Genomic DNA, 21,147 nt, shown 5'->3' with positions numbered 1-21,147 from the left:
CTTAATCCTAACTCAGTTCTTCAAGCTTACTAATGAGCTTGTGTGGCAGCAGAACATTAACGTGCAGCTTTATTTTCCAACAGGATGAATACTCAATATTTCCTCAGACGTACTCCATAGACATTAATGGATACATTCTTGTTTACTCAGTCACATCAATAAAAAGGTAAGTCATGCCTCCAGTTCCTGCTATCAAGGCAGCTTCTTAATTTTGAGCTGTTTCAGACTTTGGCTGCTTTAGTCTCCCTACTTTGCTTGAAAATGTGGTGCAAACACAACCAAAAAATATTTTGCAGGACATGGATTGAGTGCCATAAAAACATACTGAGTTTTTATTTATTAACTTTCAAAGTAGTATTGCCTCTCACTGACATTCTGGGAGCCATAAAGTGCAAGCTAAATTGAGAAGTACTATAAAAGGGCAGCATCCATTTGCTCTTCATGAAGCAAAATTGTAAGACCTAGAAGAAAAACCAGAATAGTATTTCAGGCAGTTGTGGTCCTTTCCTCTGCCTTTGTCATCAAGCCAGCTAACAAGTGACATATTCCCCTGATGCTCTTTCATAAACAGTAGGTTTTGTGCTCAGAAATATACATTGAATATGTATAAAAATTACTCAAAAATCTATATTGCCATATAACACAGTTTTATTTTACTTACTTTCTTAGACAATTAATTTTGTTCTCAAGTGTGCAACAGTGGTACCTGCCAGTATTGTTTTGCTGCCTTCTCTGCAAATGCACACCAGTATGCTCGGTGTATAGGTACCCAAAGTTGTGGTAACCAAACTGCAACCTACTCTGACCTATTAATGTGCATGTGTCAAGCATTCTGGCATCGTAGGAACAGATCCATTGAAATTGATGGGCAAAACTAACTTGGGTTGATAGATTTCAATGGGCGAACCCTAAGTAGAACTTTGTGTTCATCTGTTGAAATGAATATTGCAAAGCCTTAGAACTGAACTTGCACACAACTCAGTGGGTATCAAAAGGGAGGTCTGTGAATTTGTCCCTAGGCTGAATCTTCCACTCATTTGATATTAGCCCTTCTGCCTTCTTGAAAGAGAAACCTTGGCACCATTTCAAGGCCATTAGTGCTTGATAACCTAAAGCCTATTACTGTGGGTAAAGGATTGCTAATGGGATATAGAGCCTTTCACGTTGAGTTTGCTCACTTATGATGTTGCTTTGTGGCATTACCAACCTTCAGCTGCCTGGTGGCCTATGAAAAATGAGAGTGCAACCTTGATCCATTTGCAGTATGCTCTGAGGACTCAGACAGATCTCCTTATTGGGGCAGTGTATGTGGACACTGTACAGGATAGCAGAAGGCAAGAGTTTATTGGACTGTGTAACCTTGGCTCTTGAAGTCAGTATTGAGGCATTCTTTTGCTTTGGAAATTTCCATTCTTTGAGCTCCGCTTTCTGTGATGGGCTCAATTATCACTTTCTCATATGTGTGTGTTCTTGGCCGCAGGGTGGATAGCAATTCGTTTGCTTTTCTTTCTTTTAATAGAGAATTTTAAAATAGGCTTCTTGTTAAGCCTGTTTGCAGTCTTAATAAAAATGTTGATGTTTTAATTTAAGTTTCCAAATTAATAATTCTGCAAACCTTGTGGTACTGTCCTCTCACACAGACATAAGTGTAGGTGATGTCTAACTTCATTTTGAGAGCAGCAGACTGAAGAAAATATTGTTAGGAGACAACAGCTGTTGGGGACTCGCCATAATGAATAGGAGGAGGGTCATGGTGACCACATGCTATGCCAAGCCATGTGGTTAGTTTTAACCGTAACACTTCACCTCCTCCCTTAGTTCAGCTGCTAAAGAAGACCCAGGTCAGCTGGCTTGGAGTTACCTCTGAACAAAGTCCTTGTGGTGTACTTCTCTCCAAACAAACCGCAACGCGAAGCCTGACTTCCCAGTCATGGTTTGTCTAGAGGAAAGCAAACCACAAGTGCTGATACAGACACAATGCAAAGCCAGCCACTCTGTGGTTTGTTTCCCTGCTCAATTAAGGGAGAAGCAAAGTGAGATCTGTGTGCACAAGCACACACATGTTTTACTTAAAATGAGCCCCACAGCTTGCTTTAGTGTCACTTGTGCCTGTGGCCTCTGTGAACTTCATACCCATTATGGCGAGCCTCCAAGGGCATGGTCATATGTCTCAGCATTGTTGTGATCTCTTGCCCTTTAAGAATATTTTATTCACCGATCTGCTGTTCTACACCTTAAGCTATCAGACATAAATTGGACTTGTGTTCTGCTCCCACATGATAGGGCCATAAGCCACACACGAGAGAAGAGCACTTGGGTCTTGAGCTGCTCTCTAACTTGCCCATTACCCAGTTGCCAGCGCATTACTATGCACTGCATTACAGGAGCCTCGAGTAGATTGGGAAGGCACTGTGTTGCATCCGTATTCTGTACATGATATTTGCTAACCTTCACTTCCAGCTGTGGCCCCACTGTGCTATATTGAAAGTTGTTCCAGAGAACACCCCCCCCCAAAAAAAAAACTTCAGGAGTGGCTGGAATGGGGCATGAGGGCTGTAGTCAGTAGAGAGGCCTAAAAAAACAACACCTGGTGTGCTCATGTGAGCCCACTTACAGCCCTCTGGATCCTACCTTGTTTTCCTGGAGTTAACTGTATTATCACACACAAAGAATAAACACTGGGACAACTTCTGCATTTACTTCTCTTGTAAAGTCCTCATAACTGTCAATACTGGAGAGTATGCTTAAGCTGTACCTCTGCAGTAATTTTGCTTCTGTTTTTGAGGAACATGAGACTTGCAAATATATTTCCACTCTAATGTCTCACATGTCTCCGACGTGATCTCTTATTTCTGTCTTATGTGTAAACTTGTTTCATGGGGGTGAACGAGGCCAGGCCTTGGCAGGTGTTGGTACTGGTGAGCTCTGCAAATCCTAAACACCTTGCAGTGCAAGCCGTAGGAAGGGAACGTGAGCAGTTGTATGTCTCAGTCTACACTGAAATGTGAAGCAAACACCAGCAAGTTCAGGCCGTGCCTGAAGCACAACACAGACCAGCTGGGTAGAGAAGGTGAAAGACGTGGGGTAGTTGGTTGAAGTTGCTGGAGTTTCCTCCCCCCAGTGTTAGATACAGATAGTGGGCAAGGGCCTGAGGAATTAGTGATGTAAATATTGCAGTCTGTACATAAAACATAGGGTGATATGAGCTTGGCCTGCTGGTGGGAGGTGAAAGGAGCAGGGTGAATGCAGAACCTTGTGCATCTCCCTTTTCAGTCAGCAAATTGTTTTTAGATTGTACTGTGCTGTGTTGGAGTTCTGCCATTGGTGTTTTATGGATTGTCTTCCATTTACATGAGCAGTCAAACTGTCACAATGACAGTTCTGGCTTTCTCCAATTCTGTTTACTTTTCTGTGCCAAAATGAAGTCCTGACCTCATTGACCCAGTTCTCCTTCATGGTCAAGGTCACACTGTGGTGGAAACTTGTGCATGCACTCCCACTGCAGTTGTGCAATTCTCCCTTCCTTTCAGTGAGGCTTGTGCAACCAGCCTACACAGAACATAAACTGCTTTGGAAGTGACCTGGTATATAACAGTATCAGGTTCGTGTTATGTTTTGGAAACAGCCTCTTTAACCCTGAGTTTGTAACTTAAAATAATTATGGTGTTTGATGCTCAACTTTATCACCTTTTACTGTTTAAAAGAAATCAAATTCATACACAGCTCAAGTAATGTCTCGCTTGCCATGTATAAGCCAGGGTACAGGTTTTAATTTCTCATTTTTTAATTGTGTAAACATGATGAGATACCATTGGCATCGGGGCTTCACTTAGGTTTTCCAGACAAATAGAATTCCCAGTAGTTAAATGAAGTAGTGTTTGCTTGTGGCTTTGATCTTTGTAGAATTATTTGTGGGCGGGATAGAAATGCCAGAGGGTGCAACGTTGGAGGGCGTGTATGATGTCATCCTTTTATTTTTCAGTTTTGAAGTGATTAAAGTTATCCATGGCAAGTTATTGGATATGGTGGGAAAAGTCCAGTAAGTAGTAACACTCTCATTTCATTCCATGTTTCATTTTGCTGTCGTATTACTCTGCAGACATCAGCTTCTGCTCTGAAAGTGATTTGTGTTGTTTTTAATCCCGTAGGATCCCCATTATGTTGGTTGGAAATAAAAAGGACCTGCACATGGAACGGTATGGAATATTTCTCTTGAGATGAGTTAAGGCAACCCTGTTAAGATTAAAATGTTGTGGTGCATTGTATCCAGTCATATTCTGAGTAGGCCCGTTGAAATTAATAGACGTTACTGGCCTTGATTCATTACTTATTCATTTCAGTGGGTCTAACCTCTGTAGAACCTAGAAGAATATGCTTCTCTGAGCATAACGGTCTGCAGATAGCTGTAGCAGTCCTATGCCTTGAAATGTTCTTGTAATTTACTACCTTTCCTTCTGATACATCACCTCAGATACCACAGCTTGCCTCATTCCAATTCCTATTCCTGGCTTTTATTTGATAAATTCAACTAAGGTTGGAATGTTGGTCAGTTGATGACCTACTTATCTGCAGAGGAGTTATGTAGGAGGCCAAGAATGAACTATATTTGTCACAGTTGTGCCCTGCTGTTCTCCAAAGAGCTCAGGTCATCCTACTTGGGTTGGTACTTGAGTATTGCTTTCAGGTTTTTAAAACGTAGCATTTTGGCCAGGTCAGGTTCAGGTAAAGTTGCCTGAGGTTAACCTGTTGCCCAGATATTTGTCCGCCGATCCTTTGGTGGATCTTACTACTGTCGGGGCAAAGTTGATTTTTAATTTGACTACTGTGTGCACTACAACAATAGAATTCCCGTAATCTTTACCAGTCCCCTTTGCTGATTGGTAAAAAGTCACTTGCCATCATAATCACTTACACATTTATGGTGACACAGAAACTCAGAATTATGGTAATATGGTTATACTCCTTCAAGCAGCTCATGGCTGATCTGTGGAACTCGCTGCCTGAGGAGGCAGTGATGACCACCAGGCTGGATGGCTTTAAAAGAGAACTGGACAAACTAGTGAAGGATATGGTGGTCACAATGGCTATGTTCCACCAATCACAGTTGGAGGCCCTATGCTTCTGAATACCACTTGCTGGAACCAGCAGAGGAGAAGAGTGTACTTGCGCTCAAATCCTGCTTGCTGGCTTCCCATGGGTTCCTGGTTGGCCACTGTGGGAACAGGATGTTGGGCTACATATGCCCTAGACCTGTTCCAGCAGGCTCTCCTACATTCTTAATAGACAGAATAATTATATTGTTGCCACTACTAAAATTTTACTCTTAGAAGAGAGATGGTCCAAATAATATCCTCTTTCCTAGATGATCACCCATGGGACGTTGCTTAGCCTGTAAATGGGCACAGCCTTAACTTAGTTATTTTTCAAAGTGGCTGTACCGAAAATAATACATACGGTAGTGTTTGTGTTGTTGATTCCAAACCTGTGTGATCAGCAGGGCTTTAATGTTATTGTGTGATCTGACTAAGCTTTGGCTTTCACTATGTATCAGAAGATACACTCAGCTCCCCTTCCTTCAAAACTAGGTGAAAATTGATGTGAAACCTTCTCCATGAAACACTGATAATTCGAACTGTAAATATATCATATCTGGATCTGTTAGACGAGTTCTCCTAAATCTTACATATAATACAGTACGACAAGCAGTCAAATGGTTGGAATTTTCATTTAGAGGGCACTTATTCTAAATAACTCTACTTTCCTTTTTTCAGGGTGATCAGCTATGAAGAAGGGAAAGCTTTAGCAGAATCCTGGAATGCAGCTTTCTTGGAATCTTCTGCTAAAGAAAACCAGGTAGCCAATTTGCTTCTAAAGGGCTGAAGTTGAAATGGGAATTGCTGCTTAATTATGAATGTGTTTCCAGGGAAATGGGAGAAGAGCTGCCCAAGTCAGCCTTTTACAGCTTGCTGATGACCATTTGCATAGTGGCAAAGTCATCACTTGGGCGTTTGCATCTCATTGACTGTTCCTGATCTGGAGATTACAGGTACTGTGATATGTCACCATATGATGAAATCTTCAGGCAACAAGACTGTCATGTAAATATTACAGTCATCAGAAGATTAATGCGGTCACATCAGTGCAGCCACTTAAAACTACAAACAAACAAGATTGGTTATTGGCGATGCAAACTGGGAACCTTGTTAAAACATGTATTTTCCATAGACATCATTGCATGACTGCATCAATTTATCCTTAAGCTGCAGAGGTAGGGTGAACTCTTGCTTTGCCACCACAGATTAAGAGCTCCCTAATTTTGTAAGATGAAAGGATCCGCTAAAAAGAGCACTGGCAGTTTTAGACTTGAGCTTGAGTTGAAGCAGCACACCATATATTCCTTGTTAAAATGGGAGCTGAATTACTGTTTCAGAATATCAGGGAGGGTATCTGAATGTTTCAGTAAAATTGCATTCCTGTCTACCTTCAGGAGTAAAGAAACAGCATGTAGAGGTGAAACTTCTGTAGAGCAAGCTATTTGGGATTCTGCAAAAAATCTAATTGCAGAGGAAATATATTAGGTTAATTGACCAATTGTGGACAATTTGTGCCTGGGAAACATTGTACTGACAAATACCCTTTTCATTTGATTTTAGATTTTAAATGTCACATGAGATGCAGTACATATCTGACATTATATGAGGCAATGCTCAATTAACTGTCATATTGCACTTTTAAGATGCTTAAGGGACTGCTTGAATCCACTGGAGCAAATTTGGAAGCAAGCCCATTTCAGAATTGTACCTTGTTGGCAAATGATTCTTGATGAACAGAAAAAAACAGAAAGACGAACATTGGATTCTCCAAGTGTGCCAACTCAAAAATGCCGAGATAGTTTCACACAAAACCTCCGCTTCTTCATTCTTTTCTTTATTTTCCCTGCAACTATTACTTCTGCAGGCAAAAATTCTTAACAAGTTTCAGTACAAGAAGAAAAGAGTTTTTAACATGAAAAGATGAAACATCAATAGCAACTAGGTGATAAGAGATTATAATTTTTTTTAATAAAGATACTGAAGGGCAACATTTTGGTTCAGGGGACAGTTCTTCCTATTCAGTCCTTATATATTGGGGTGCCTTTCTGTGCTACCTTCTAGCTCAAAATAATGGAAGTACCTTCTGAAAAGCATATTTTCCTCCAAACCAAAATGCGGTTCCTGGAGCTTATTTGAGTCCCCGGCCTTCATAGCTTCCAGCTCTGTAACTCACTTTGCATAACTATTGGGTTATGAATTCAGGCTCAGGTCCCTGAAATAGCCTCATAGCCTTCTGAGATGAGACTGCTAATCTTTCCACTCCCAATGCTCAGGGCAGGTAACAATACTTACAGTGCAAAACAAGTAGGTATGAAACCAAATTACTATTATATTTCACTGGTCTCATGCCAGGCCTAACAAAGAGGTCTTCGTTACCTTGGAAAGCCACCCGATTCACACTTTGGCTTGAAACTTCATCAGCATGGTGGTCTGCGGTGATCTTTGCACGCATTGTGCAAGGTACACAAGGCCCATTCTGAGCGATTTTGGCTCAAGAGGCAGTTCACATGTTGAGCATCACTTGCATATTACAAGAATACGGAAGGCTTGCAGGTCAGAGTTCAGCAATGAGAGTTGGGAGGGGAAATTAGGCGGTCCTGATTTTTTGCGTTGCTTTTATTGCATCGTGTCACATGCATATTCATCTCAGGCATGCTAGCAGTGCTGAGCTACAGCATGTCGTCACCTTTCCTCTTCTCATCCTCGTTCGCTATTCTAAAACAGTCACAGCGGCTGCTGTGTTTTCTAGTGCTTCAGATTCTTAATAGCCCCTCTGCCTTCTTTCCAGACTGCTGTGGACGTCTTCAGAAGGATAATTTTGGAGGCAGAGAAAATTGACGGGGCATCTTCACAAGGGAAGTCTTCATGCTCGGTGATGTGATTGCCCACCGAAGGCTGAACACTGGGAATATGTTCTACCTTAAGAAGCAAACTGCCTGTTCCCCCTCACAGCGAAACTACGCTTTTTCTTCTTCTGTTAACCTGAACAATATAAAGTCAGTTGGAGACTTTTCCTTCAGATTATGTTAAACTCTGACTCCTGTGCAAAAAAAAAAAAAAGGCTTCACTTCCATTTTCAAATTTTAAGCAATCATATTTTCAATTTATATATTGTATTTCTTAATATTATGACCAAGAATTTTACTGGCATTAATTTTTCAATGTAGTTGGGTTAGAATAATCATCCAGATGATGCATATTGTTACACTACTATTAACTAGGCTTGAATATCGGTGTTTCTTTGTGTTAAATGTATACTTGTAAATAAAATAGCTGCAAACCTTTGTGTGCCCACTGCTTAACACGTTCTTTACATTTTTTTTCATGCCGTTTCTGAAAAATACCTAGTTCAGTATGCTGCCAAATGTTTGATGGAATGCTTAAACAGAACATTTTCAAAGGTCAGTTACAGGAAAAGACTGCAGTTTTTGAATTTAACATATTTGGTTGTACTTTCCAGGTTTTGAAGAAGAATTATGGCTTGTTCTTGCGCTTTGAGCAGTATATTACCTCCCCCAGGCCATAATTATGGTATATTTACTGCTCCAGTAACGGGTGAACTGAATGCATATTATCTTTTTGAACGCAATCTTGTGAACTGGGTTTTTCCCCCCTTGCCAGTATATTTCCTCACTTTCCTGCCAGTACGATCCAGTTTGATCCTCTTCACTCATTTGATGTGGGCCTAAAGCTTTCATTCCACAATAAGATGTCACAGCACTACTCGTCATCCAAAAATGGTACACAAAAAATGGAAAGCTGTGAATATACTAGGTGGTCAAGCTGATGTGTAGTAAAATGTTCAACATCTCAGCAGGCTGGGATACTTCAATTGGGTTGCTGCTCTGTATGCTATTCTGAAAAGTGTCTTGACCATTGCATGAATTTTAGGGTGTACTAATTTAATAATGAAAGCAAAGGCCATAATAACTTGAGGACCCTGCTGCTCAGAGGAGAGAGATGTCTTATCCAGCATTCTGTTTCCAAATGCATTTGGGAAGGTCACAAGTAGGACGCGAGGTCAGTAGCCCTCTCCCACAGTTGAGGAACTTCAGTGAGTGGTACTCCACAGCAGCCAATCATAAACCTTTCCGTCAGCTGCCCACATTTCATATTGGGCGTACATTGAAACATGCTAAGGGTTCCCCTTTTCAAATGGCATAGTTCAGTTCTGATCTGAGAACAAGGGTTCCACAGTAGGTAGAATTGGATTGGATGAATGAGCACAAATCCTTGCTTCGTCATGCATCCTGTTGGTGACCTTGGGCCAATCACAGCTTCAGCCTTCTTGTACCTGAAGGGTTGATTGTGAAGACAAAATGGTAATACCGGTAAAATAACGAGCTCACAATGGAAGCACGCTGCATGGTGCATTGTATTTCTCCATCCAGCAAGCTTTGCCAAGATCCAAGCAATGAAAGCAGTCTGGCACCTGGGGGCCTAGTACAAGCATTGGAGGGCTAGATTTCAAGTCTGCCGTTGCCATTAATTCCCTCTTGAGGCTTGGGACCTCCCATTGGCCCAATTTCCCCAACTGTGAAAAAGGAATGATTATCATTAGCTCCTTCCCCAGGGGTAATATGATTTAATTAGTTTTGTCTCTAGAGCGCTTTGAATGTATAAAATGTTCCTGCTAATAAATTGCGTGCTGATACAAAAATAGCACTTGCTGAGCCAGTTTGATCTCATTCCATATCTGCTGGTTTATATAGGAATTAACTATAGTACTGCAGGGCGTTTATAAGCCATATAGAATTGGGGGTGGGTGTACATATGCAATGTGGAAATTATTTTGAAGCTTGGCAATAGAAATGTATTTTCAGGGCTTGGCTTAACAATTGGTTCCAGTATTGTTTAATGAGGTCTTCTGATGAAGCAGGACAGCATGATATGGTAGCAAGAAGGTTCTGCTCTGAACATATCCATTCTGTACTTTAATACACCATAGGGGCTTGTTTTCTGCGAGGAAAATGTGAGTACAACACAGCTAGCCTCTGCAGAGCCACAGAGGAATTTGCTTCTTGGAAACACTTGTTGGAAGCCTCTAGTTGAGAGCAGAAGATCCCATTTCCCCTAAAGAAGGGCAAGTCCGCGTTTGTATGTTGGCTGTTGCTGCAGTCTGGTTCAGATGTAATTCTAAACATCCTTCAGGCCTGTGTTTTGTGTATTTATGTATTTAGTGTTTTTATCTTGCATTTTTATGTTGTGAATTGCCCTGTGATATTTGGATGAAGGGCAGTATGCAAATTCTCATAATAATAAGGCAGCTTCCTATGTTCCTACACTTTACATACAGTGTATTTCATATCCAGGATCTTCGGTTCCTTTACTTGTATTTCGTACATTTGTATCTGAGAATCCAGCTAAAAAGGCTCCCAGAGTGGTTTATATATACAATTAAAACAAGGCAGTCCCTGTTTGCAATCTTTAAAAAAAGAGACACAAAGAAAAGGGGGCAAGGAAGGAAGAGGAAAAAGAGACTTGAAGCTTTAGATAACTTCCAGTTAAAACAGATAATGCTGGGCTAGACAGACCAATAGAGTATAGGGCACATTCCTAATTTCTAAGGCATCTTCTGAAGACTCACTCTATGGGCTCCAGGAGGAAAGGCTTACGTGTGCTGTGTTAAAAGGAAAAGCAGGTGAAAATGGGCTTGTTACCTAGTCTAATAAATAAAGCTCTCTAAAGGGAACTGTAAATGTTCGATGCTCATTGCTCAAATCCCCCAACGAGTGATTCTTTTGTTAAATTGTCTGGATTAAATTAAAACTCCCGTATCAGCAGAGAGAGAGGTATGCCGTTCTTGCCAGCTAAGCACGAACTATCCCCAGTGTGCATTGTTTGGCAGGCCTTACAAACCCAACCTGGTCTCCCTGCTGCTGATATATAGTAGAGTTTCCCGTGGCTCTGAAAATCCCATTTGGGAGTCAGCCTCTGCATTAGCAGTTGCCAGTGAAACATGTCTCAGTATTCAGGAAAAGTAAGTAACGTGTTCCTTTTTGTAACTTTGCTTATGTATGAGATCAGAGGCTTTTTTAAAAAAGGGGGAGGAGATGATCTGGAAAAAGAAAAGCTTTGGATGCCAACAGGAGACAGGATGGCTTAATGGAGCTACGCTTTCCAAAACATTGTGGGGCTGTGTTGCCTTGCAGCATGGGGCCACACAAGCTGGGGTGGTCTGAGATTAAGGGGCGTTCCTTAAAACGCAAGGAATCTGGCAACTCCAGAGAAGGAAAAGCATATGAAAGCGAGAGGATAAAGAGGATTGGGAAATACAATGGAGTGTGTCTTAATTAGTCTAAATACACAATTTTAAAAAATGATGTTTATAAAAGAAAAGAAAACCCCGAGAGGTTGCATTGTTAGCCACACACAGTGTTGTAAGTTGTAATGTCTCATTAAAAGAATACTTCCAGCTTTCAATGAACTCTCTCGTTGAATGCAAAATTAAATCCGTCTGGCAGCGGATTCCATCTGCTTGGAATACCGGTGGGTCGTGGGGCCACGCAATGGCCGTAGCTCAATCCTTGGAACGTCCTCTTTCCTCTAGATCACTTTCTATGAAGGCAAATGCTTCACAGGCCGGAAGCTGGAGGTTAGTGGGCCCTGCGACAACTTCCAAGAACGGGGCTTCATGAACAGAGTCAATTCCATCTGTGTGCAGAGTGGAGCCTGGATCTGTTTCAGCCTCGCAGACTTCCGAGGCCAGCAGTACATCCTGGAGCATGGCGAATACCCTGGCTTCCACCGCTGGAACGGGCACAATGACCGAATGGGATCCTGCAAGCCAGTTGGGATGGTTAGTGCTCCTTTTTTGTTGTTGATGAGTGACAGGACAGGTCCTGTTTATCACATGGAGTCTCTGTTTCCAGGTGTCTGTCACTCTTGCCCTTTGGGGGGATGTCTGGAATGTCTTCAGCATCATTGTATGTTTTAACAACTTGCCAGAATGGTCATAATTTATTATTTTTCATAAAAAAGTATGCACCACTTGATAGAAGAAAAACCTCAAAGCAGTTTACAAAGTATAAAACAATAAAATTATCAGTAAAAATAGTAAACTACTATTTAAAACATTTTTTTTAATTGCAATAAACTAAAAACAGTTTAAAACATGGATTCTACATGCCTGGGCAGGCTTGTCTGTTCCAGGGGATTAAACACTGCCTTCATAGCCCAGGTCTTTGTGCCATCATCATGTGATCAAGCAAGACAAAGAACAAGAACGTTGTATCTCCTGGACCATGGCATCCTTCTGGGTTAGGCATTGGTACCTCTGTCTCCCAGTGGTTCTGTTCCTACCTGTAGGAACCTGAGTCCCTTGCTCAGCCCCATGGCTTTTGGACTGTGAGGTCCTCCGGGGTTCCATTGTGTTCCCAGTTGCTTTTTTAACATCTTTATGAAGTCATTGGGGGAAGTCATCCAGGGATTTGGAGCAAGGCACAATCAATATGTTGGTGATAACCCACTCTTCAGTGATGATGATGATGATGATGATGATGATGATGTCCGACATCTGAAGATCACAGAGTGGTCTATCTCACCTGAATCAGGAAAGGCTGTTTAAGTACTTGACCAGTGTTTGGAATGAGTATTGGGATGGTTGAGGTCCAATAAATTGAAACTGAAGCCCAACAAGATGGTGGTTCTGTGGGTTGGTGGTTGAAGGACCAAGTTCATTTATTGGGGCTGCTCATCAGTTCTAAGCTGTCACCTGAGGAGGCATGGCAAGGCAACTATTTTCTATTGTCTAAGCCTCTGTTGTCTTCTTCAAACTCCAGTTGGTTCGCTAGTCCCCACAGCAGCTGCCTGTGCATTACCAGGCTCAAATAAACTTATTAATATTGGTGCATAAAACCTGGAATGACCTGGAACCCAAGTATCTGAAGGAATACCCGACCCAATCATTAAGATCCACTAGATATGTCCTACTTCAATCTCCTGGCAATAGCTGTGGGTGGTGATGCATACTCAAGAGTAGACCCATTGTACTTAATGGGCAGGACTATCTTATGCCTATTAAATTAAGTGGCTCTAATCTAATTAAGTTGGAAACAACCCATAGAACTCAATGGAACTTCTTTTAGACATGTACTGGATTGTGCTGCTAATGAGTTAGCTCTCCTGCTGCCCTTTTTTGTAAGGTATTCTGCAAACTTACTAGCTTATTTTGTAAGGCATTCTGCAAACTTACTAGCTTATTTTTAATACAATAAGACACATACACACCACAGGAATGGAGCCCTCCCTTAAAGTACCCTCAACAATTTTTAACTACTATTTCCTGTCTTCAGCTTAAATTTGTATTGCAGTGGAAGGTGTGTGTATTTGTGTATTTGTGGATCTGTATATACAAGACTGGGAACAGGGGAGAACCTCTTCTTTGATTGTTGTTTTTTTGGACTGCCATCAGATGTTTCAGGCATATCTGAGATTCCACCACCAAAAGAATGCCACAAGCCTTCCTCAGCCAAGGCTTCTCATACATGATTCCATTTATAAATATATTATATGTCCTCCGTCTGCTGGTTCTTTTTCTTTTTCTCTAAAAAGAACTTTATACCTGTCTGCAGACTCCCTCACAAAAACCTACCAAACCTACCGGCGGGAGGAGAGGGAAATTCCCAAAGCAATTTACCTCAATTCATATTCCAAGAATTGCATAGACAGGATACTGGAGACCAAAGCGGGCGGCGTGTGTGTGTGTTTCTTTCTTTTCCTTGCTTAATAAAGTCACAACTATCCTGTATAAATAACCACAGACTTGACTAGGAACAAGGAAAATGTGATTATTATTTTGTTTGTTTGTTTTAAGGGAAACAGTCTCAAATAGATGTGTGTTTTGGAATTTCCTCCTCATAGTTCCGTTCCTCGTGGGGTTCTTAATTCATTTCCCATGTATGGATGTCTGGTTCTCTTGCAAATGTCAAAAGTGGCATTCTTGTGGCCTTGTTTTCTTGACCTTGCGCGTGGTCGTTTTGTGGTTTCTATTTCTTCCGGTGCAAGTTTTCAGCTAAAGGGCACTTGAGGATGGTCTGAAAATCTCTCTCTCTCTCTCTCTCTCTCTCTCTCTCTCTCTCTCTCTCTCTTTATGCCATGAATCTATAGGGTGGTCACAAGAACAACCCCTTTCCCCCATCCCAGCTGAAGTTTGAACACTTTCATAGTCTGGCATTAAATTACTCACTGAAAACAACAATAATAAGAAAAGTACTAACTGCTTGGAGAACTTAGCATGACCACATCTTTACAGGCATGTTGCTCATATTGTAAAGTTGAGGGGTCCTTCTCTCCCACCTCCATTTGATTCTCACAACAATCCTCAAAACAGGCTACTCTGAGGGAGAGAATTCCCTAGTGAGGTTCATGGCTCAGAACCGATTTGAACCCGAGTCTGAAGTACTAGCTGAAGACACATTTCTTTACCTTGGCTTTTGACACTGGAGATGCGTATTTTAGAACCTGCCTTATTTCTGATTTTTAGAGTTGCTTTAAACTGTTTTTTAATATTAATATTGTGTTTTAATTGTTGTAGCCCACCCCGGGACCTGGAGGTAAGGGTGCGTAATAAATTGCAAACATCGTCCTATCCCAACCTGACACACTAACCACTACACTGCACTACTTCTCCTGTATTTAGGACACAAATCACTGGCATATTTTGTATATAGTATGGGAGAGGGGGACAACGTGTTGCTTGCTTAAATAAATGTTTTAATACATTTTTATTGATATATATATATATGTTTGCTGCTAACCACCTTCTTGAGATCTTGCTTTGATTTCAAAAAGTGGAATACCAATTTTTAAATCAGTAGACAAAATAAATATTAAAGTTATGAAACAGTTGCGGGCTGGCGAGGGCTGATGCTGAACCTATTTTCCACCTGTGGCTTTTTGCTGGCTACAGAATTCACTGGCTGGCCTGGGGCACATTTTTGTCTTTCACCTGTGGGTCAAAATGAAAAGGGGAAAAAAACACCTCTCTGTTGCCTGGAGCTCCTTAGAAGAAGAGAAGGGTGCAAATGTTATTTTTCTATATACATTTTTACACATATTTCGCAATACCAAGCTCTTTAGTGTGAATTTGGAAAAGTGAGGTGTCTCTGGGTTTTGCCGCTGCTGTTTCATGAAGCTAATTTTGACCTGCCTTTGCCAACAGCATGGCGAGAATTACCGGATCGAAGTATTTGAGGGCAGGCACTTTAGTGGTCGCAGCCAGGAGTTCACCGAAGATTGCTCTTGCCTGCATAGGCAAGGCTGGGCCAAAAACTGGATCAACGCCATCAAAGTCTATGGGGATGGAGCGTAAGTAACTCACTAATGTCAAAATAATACAAGGGTAACCTGCAATAAAGGGTTGCCGCATGTAATCCTCTTTTTAGCCCTCTTCCGAGTACTCCATTCCATTTCTCTTCCAGCTGCCACCATTTTCCTATTCCCTGCACACTGAGCATACTCAGCTCCCATCTTGCTGTTTTCTTTTGGGGGTGAGTCATTTGCCTCTCTGGGTTCCCCTGAGCATGTTGTTACCTCATCTCTGTCTGTGTGTGTGCATGTACGGTGCCATTTCCACTACGTAACCACTAGCACTTAGATAATTCAAATTGCTATTGATGTAGTTGCTAGTTTGGTCAGTCTGGACGAAACTGGATCCGTTCTGAACCTGCAACTCTGCATCTGCGAGGATAGAATACATAAGAGGAAACTTGCCAAACCAGTTTCTTTGTCAAGGTTTGTCAATGCCAGTTCCTTTGACTGGCCAGTTAAGTACCCATCGTCTGCATCTCGAAAGGGTGAGCTCTGTTGCCATAGAAACAAATGGGCAGGCCTTTCACTACCCACCTCACCTGCCTGATAGATGAGAGAACAAAGCCAGAGTTGTGTATGTGAGCTGAAAGCTGGAGAGAGAGAGAGAGAGAGAGAGAGAGAGAGAGATGTCTTGCTTTGTGCTGGACTTTGGGTCTCCTCTGGAAACCGACAGGGCAAGCAAGATCTGTTGGGGTCAGGGCTGGCCCACCCTTGTGGCAAGATGAGGCAACTGCCTCAGGTGGCAGAATCCACAGAAATGCATTGTCCACCGCTGCTGCCAGACTCCATCTCCCATCAGCCCCTGACAGCCAGCATGGCTAAAGGTCAGCAATGATGGGAGCTGGTCCATCCACATCTGCTCACCACCCTGATACAGATGATGACATCTCTGACTGCAGTTCCATGCCAGAATAGCCACCGGCAGACATGGGCCCCTGTTGCTTTCTGTAGCTTTTACCACTTCCCTACCCATTCAGTCATCCCCCCCATACAGGTTAAACCTACTCCTAAGTGGATTTCTCGTCTCTCTTGTATGTTCCAGGGTTGGGTCTAGGACTTAATATCCACTTCCTCTACACCTGATGTCAGATGTGGGGCAGGAAAAGATGTGGCTGGTTGAAAAAATGGGGTTTGCAAGCACTGCTGATCAGTTCAAAGTCAGCATAAACAACACTGAACCAGATGGACCAATTGCCTGTGTCACTATAAGGCAGCTTCCATTTGCTTTCTTCAAAAAAGCCATGTACGGCTATTGATTTATTGATTTTTAAATTTTTTTGCATATCTACAGGGTACCCCTTTTAAAAGAAACCAAAACCCAGCTCTCTACTCCCCTGACGTTCCACCAGCCCTGGGCTTGGGTCTATGTGTGGAGTCCTTACTGTAGTAATAATAAATAATTGCAGGTTAGCAATATCCAATCCAGCAGTTCCGTCATAAATGTTCATCTGAGGCAAAAAAAAACCCAACAACATTTGCATGTGGCACGAGAGGATCAGTTTAACAAGCCTCTTTATTCTGGAAAAGATTAACACCAATTATAGCTTCCCCACTATAGTTCCTTCTCGCATTCTTGCTTTCTGATCCTTTGCTCTAGAAGTGCCAAACTAGGAGAGGCCAACAGTCTTGCTGTCCCTCCCTCTGTCCCAAAAACATTTCCCCTGAAAACCGGCAATCACGCAGGGTTGTATTTCCATCGTCGCTCTGACCAGGAACAAATGTTCTCTTGAGGGGGTGGAAAAACAAAACAAAAATCATCGTGTGTGTCTCACCCTTTCACCAGTGATAGAGTTGTTGTGTTATGATGTCATTGGCTCGTTCTCTCTCTCGTTCCTCCCCCACTATCTCTCTGACCTCATGGTACCATGCGCTTTCTTTGGACAAACAAACACAATCAGAAGGCACGACTTGGATGTGCGTGCCTGGGAGAGAGCTGGAGCCCTCTGTCCGAGCCAGAGAGTGCTTGGCTTGTGTGAGGCACAGCTGGAGTTCTGGTTCATGCTGCTTCATGCTTCCGTGCCAAGGGAACATCTCTTACGAGGGCAAAAAGCAGAACTTCAAAGGCAGCCTCCCCCAAGCTGGTGCTCTGACAGATGCTACGGGCCACAGTCTGGAACGTTCGCAAAGAACGTTCGCAAACCGGAACAATTGCTTCTGGGTTTGCGGCATTCGGGAGTCAAAACATCTGAGTTCCAGGGCGTTTGACAACCAAGGTACGACTATTGTTACAAAAGTTGGGCACCATCCCCAATCTCTGCCAAGCCGTGGCAAGATTCCAGGGGTTTCCAGGCGCTCACCCAGGATCTGTGTTCCTTGGAGAATCAAAACACAGTGGAGACTGCCGTAGCTTTAAGAAATAGGATTTATTCACATTTATATTACATGGAAATACAGGACGGTCCCATATTATACAGGATGGGTGGCAACCCTAGTCCTGACCCCAGAATTCAGCAGGGAGTTAAGGAACCACTGAACCTGAGGCTGGCAGACAGGAGTCCACATTGCCAGATTCCATAGCACCCAGGGTCTATAAAACCAGAGGCAAACCCTCACAGGTGCTTTCCTTTGGGCCTGAGGAACCAAGTGCCTCCCACAGTACTCTGAAAGTCCAGTGGCACAGGAGGTGCACCAGGTGGGCAGGGCAGGGAGCGCAGGAGTGCCCGTCTGTAGGTCAGAGGGTTGGCCTAGGAGAGATGGGCAGCAGGCAGAGGCTCAAAAGGTTTAGCTTAGCTTCCAGCCTTTCTTAGAGCAAATTGCTCACTAGGCGCTATCCTTGGTGCTGAGAAAACCACCTGCCTTGATCAATGGGTTCTTCTGCACAACTAGAATAGGGCGTATGTGGTGGGGCGTGTACCCCAGTGCTCATATAGAACCTCTGGCCAGAAATTATGTGGATTGGCCTCTAAGCCCTGTGTCACTTATTAGATGTATTTATGAAAAAGAGGATATCTTAAAGCATATTTTCTGCAGCCTTTTCATCTTAACGTTCCCAACATTAAGTACTTTGGAGGTTGGCTGAGCGAGTAAATTTGATTGATGTCTAGGTCAATGAACTTATAACAAAACATATTACAAATTCAGTATCTCCCAAACACCCAAACACAATTAAATAATCAACAGAGATCTAAAATAAACACATTAAATACAAACATATGTGCAAGATAAACATTAAGCAAATGGAAGATGTGCGTACTAATTCACATCGAGGAAAAGATAACGCATTTGTTAAACTGTATAAGGTGATCAGTTGTTTTAAACAACTCTTTCTGCTTTTTGTCTGCCATCTCCCAGACATACATATGTTGGGTTTAATGTCTTCATCACTGCTGCTTTCTAAACCTTTGGTTAACCAATCCTCCAGAAAAGGAGCAGGTCCATCTCTCCACCTCGGAGCCACCAGAATTTTAGCCGTGATCAACTTTTAACATCAAATGCCAACTGTTTGGAGGAAACCAATATGGCACCATAACCATCTCTGAATGTGGCTTGGAGTGTTTTGACTAGAAAACATTTTGTTTCTGTTTCAGATGGGTGCTGTATGAGGAGCCTAACTATCGTGGCCAGATGTATGTGGTCGAGAGAGGTGACTACAGCAGCTGCAGTGAGTGGCAAACTGCCTGTGCAAACATCCAGTCAATCAGAAGGGTTGTCAACTATTTTTAGCTAACTGCCTGGTGAAAACGGAGAGTCTGGACTCTTCCTTCCTGGTCTCTAGAAATGTGAAATAATAAAGACTTGAAATCTGATGTGCCTCTTTTGCATTCCTCCACATGCCCAGGCAGGTCATTGGCTTAAGCAGTCCAGGGCCTGATAGCGCACTGTATGGATAGCCGCCGTGGACCAGCCAACTGAGGTAGGAAGGTGATTCTGTTTAGGGAGAAGAAGTTGCCATTGTTCATGGAATGGTGCATTCTGAAGGCTCACAATAAACTGCAAGGGATACAGAGATGGGTAAGGAGGTTGTTACTTGAACTCTAATGATGTAAATATAATTACGGGGTTTGATGACCCTTAATGGGCATGGAAAGCTGCTTTTTGTCACATAAGACCATGTAGACATCCTCTTTCTAAATGTGGAGGTGAGCACACACCCTCTCAGAAAAGAAGGAGCAAGGTGAAAAAGGAAATCGATTCATGATGGACTTCAACACGACGTGGGCTTCTGAAATCGAGAGCACGGCTGCACTGGTGGGAATGGGAACAAGTCAAAATGGCAGGGAAGTCCAGCTATTAGTTGCTACTTGGAGTGCCTTGCTGAATAATAATAATAATAATAATAATAATAATAATAATAATAATAATAATAATAATAATAATAGAAACCTGGTGCTGGTATTGGTGGGGTGGGGTGTGGAGACTTGCAAGGGGCTGGGGCAACTGCCAGAGGAAGCCACCTGTTGATACTGACCCTGGTATGAGGTCTCAAAGGAGCACAGGAGGGAGTCAACATTAAGTGACCATGCTCCTAAAGGCATTGCATGATATTCTCTGCAAGATCATCCATTGGCTGTTTAGGCCAGGGGTGAAGAACCTCAGGCATGGGATTGAATGTGGCCCTCCAGGCCCCTTTCCTGTGCGAAGGGGAAATGGGCAGCACTTCAGGGGGTGGGCTTTGTAATATGCCACCCTGTTATGAGGCCATTTGGTGCCCCCTACCGGGCGCTGGGAAGGCGCCTTTTTCAGCTGTGCACTCCTGCAGCCGTACCGCTTGCACTGCCCTAAATCCACTTCCGAGGACTTTCTCTGCCTGCTTTTGTCTCTGATCCCATTCACCCCTGGCATGCGGCCCTTGAAAGGTCGTTCAGAAGGGAATGTGGCCCTCGGGCTGGAAAAGTTCCCCCACTGCCGGTTTGGACTCATCTGCATGATGGATGCCCACAAATGCTGGCGGGCAGCGGCGCTGCTATAAGCCACTCTTGCTAATCTCCTGGAGAGTCTGATGAATTAGCTACTTTGATCTGTCACTTACGGGGATCTTATCTGGCTTGCCAGTTCTAGAGGGCAGATGGGCAGCTAGCTCTTGGCAAATGGAGGTTCTGCTCCTACACACACACACACACCACTGCCCTGGACTTCACCCTGTCTGTGAGCACAGAGAAGAGGGAGGTGTCTGTTGTTCATGACAGTCCAGCCTCAAATCAACAGAACTTGCAGGGTTTATTTGCAACACCGTGGTGCTGCTGCTGCTGCTCATTAATGCCGCTTTTGAACTGCAGCAAAGCACAGGCTGACAGGAACGCAAGGAAACGAGAAGCAGGGAGCAATGTCTGTAAGATCAAGGAAATCTGCCGGGCTCTGGCAGCATCCATGAACTGTGCTTGGAGAGTTCACAGAAAGTTGAGGTGGTGAATACTATGTTTAAAAATTTGACAGACACCCGAGTTACTGCATTCTGTCTTCACAACAACCCTGTGAGGTAGGCCAGTGTGAGAGAGCATGTGTACTCGTGTCCCAAAGCCATCACGGACCTTTATGGCTGGTCAAAGTCCACTTCATGACACATTTCACCCCGTTGGCTGTATAGATGTGGAGGGGCCTGGGTGCAGAAGAAAGACTCCAGACCTAGAAAGGGGCAAGAAGCCATGGAAGAGTTCCCCTGCCAGACATCAAGAACACAGTGCCTCTGAGCATATTCTATCCACATGATAGGGCACATTATGCCATGTAAGCAGTCATAAAGGTAAAGGGATCCCTGACCATTAGGGCCAGTCGTGGCCGACTCTGGGGTTGCGTGCTCATCTTG

The 21,147-nt window shown here is 43.1% G+C and overlaps 2 protein-coding genes across 2 annotated transcripts in view; both read left to right on the top strand.

Moving 5' to 3' along the window:
- The window catches only part of RHEB (Ras homolog, mTORC1 binding), a 29,027-nt gene extending 20,650 nt beyond the window's left edge, over positions 1-8,377 (top strand). The window contains exons 4-8 of the mRNA XM_081834583.1: positions 84-166; positions 3,983-4,039; positions 4,149-4,196; positions 5,772-5,853; positions 7,882-8,377. Coding sequence (XP_081690709.1) covers positions 84-166; positions 3,983-4,039; positions 4,149-4,196; positions 5,772-5,853; positions 7,882-7,974 — 363 coding nt within the window. The 3' untranslated portion in view covers positions 7,975-8,377. The remainder of the gene's footprint in view (positions 1-83; positions 167-3,982; positions 4,040-4,148; positions 4,197-5,771; positions 5,854-7,881) is intronic.
- A 142-nt stretch (positions 8,378-8,519) lies between these two features.
- CRYGN (crystallin gamma N) lies at positions 8,520-19,674 on the top strand. The gene is made up of 4 exons (XM_081834585.1): positions 8,520-11,073; positions 11,644-11,892; positions 15,256-15,401; positions 18,932-19,674. The coding sequence occupies exons 1-4, from the start codon at positions 11,053-11,055 to the stop codon at positions 19,065-19,067; spliced, it is 552 nt and encodes a 183-aa protein (XP_081690711.1). The 5' UTR covers positions 8,520-11,052; the 3' UTR covers positions 19,068-19,674.
- Positions 19,675-21,147: the final 1,473 nt, after the last annotated feature.

Source organism: Podarcis erhardii, assembly GCF_964252035.2.
Source record: "Podarcis erhardii genome assembly, chromosome: 12".
Taxonomy (NCBI): domain Eukaryota; kingdom Metazoa; phylum Chordata; class Lepidosauria; order Squamata; family Lacertidae; genus Podarcis; species Podarcis erhardii.
The sequence above is the reverse complement of the archived record's forward strand: the minus strand, read 5'-3'. Positions and strand labels throughout refer to the sequence as shown.

Excerpts from the sequence above, each read along its gene's own strand:
- CRYGN (XM_081834585.1), top strand. The coding sequence starts at position 11,053 with ATGTCTCAGTATTCAGGAAAA. Across the intron at positions 11,074-11,643 it reads TGTCTCAGTATTCAGGAAAA|ATCACTTTCTATGAAGGCAA; the intron begins GTAAGTAACGTG and ends TCTTTCCTCTAG. Across the intron at positions 11,893-15,255 it reads CCTGCAAGCCAGTTGGGATG|CATGGCGAGAATTACCGGAT; the intron begins GTTAGTGCTCCT and ends CTTTGCCAACAG.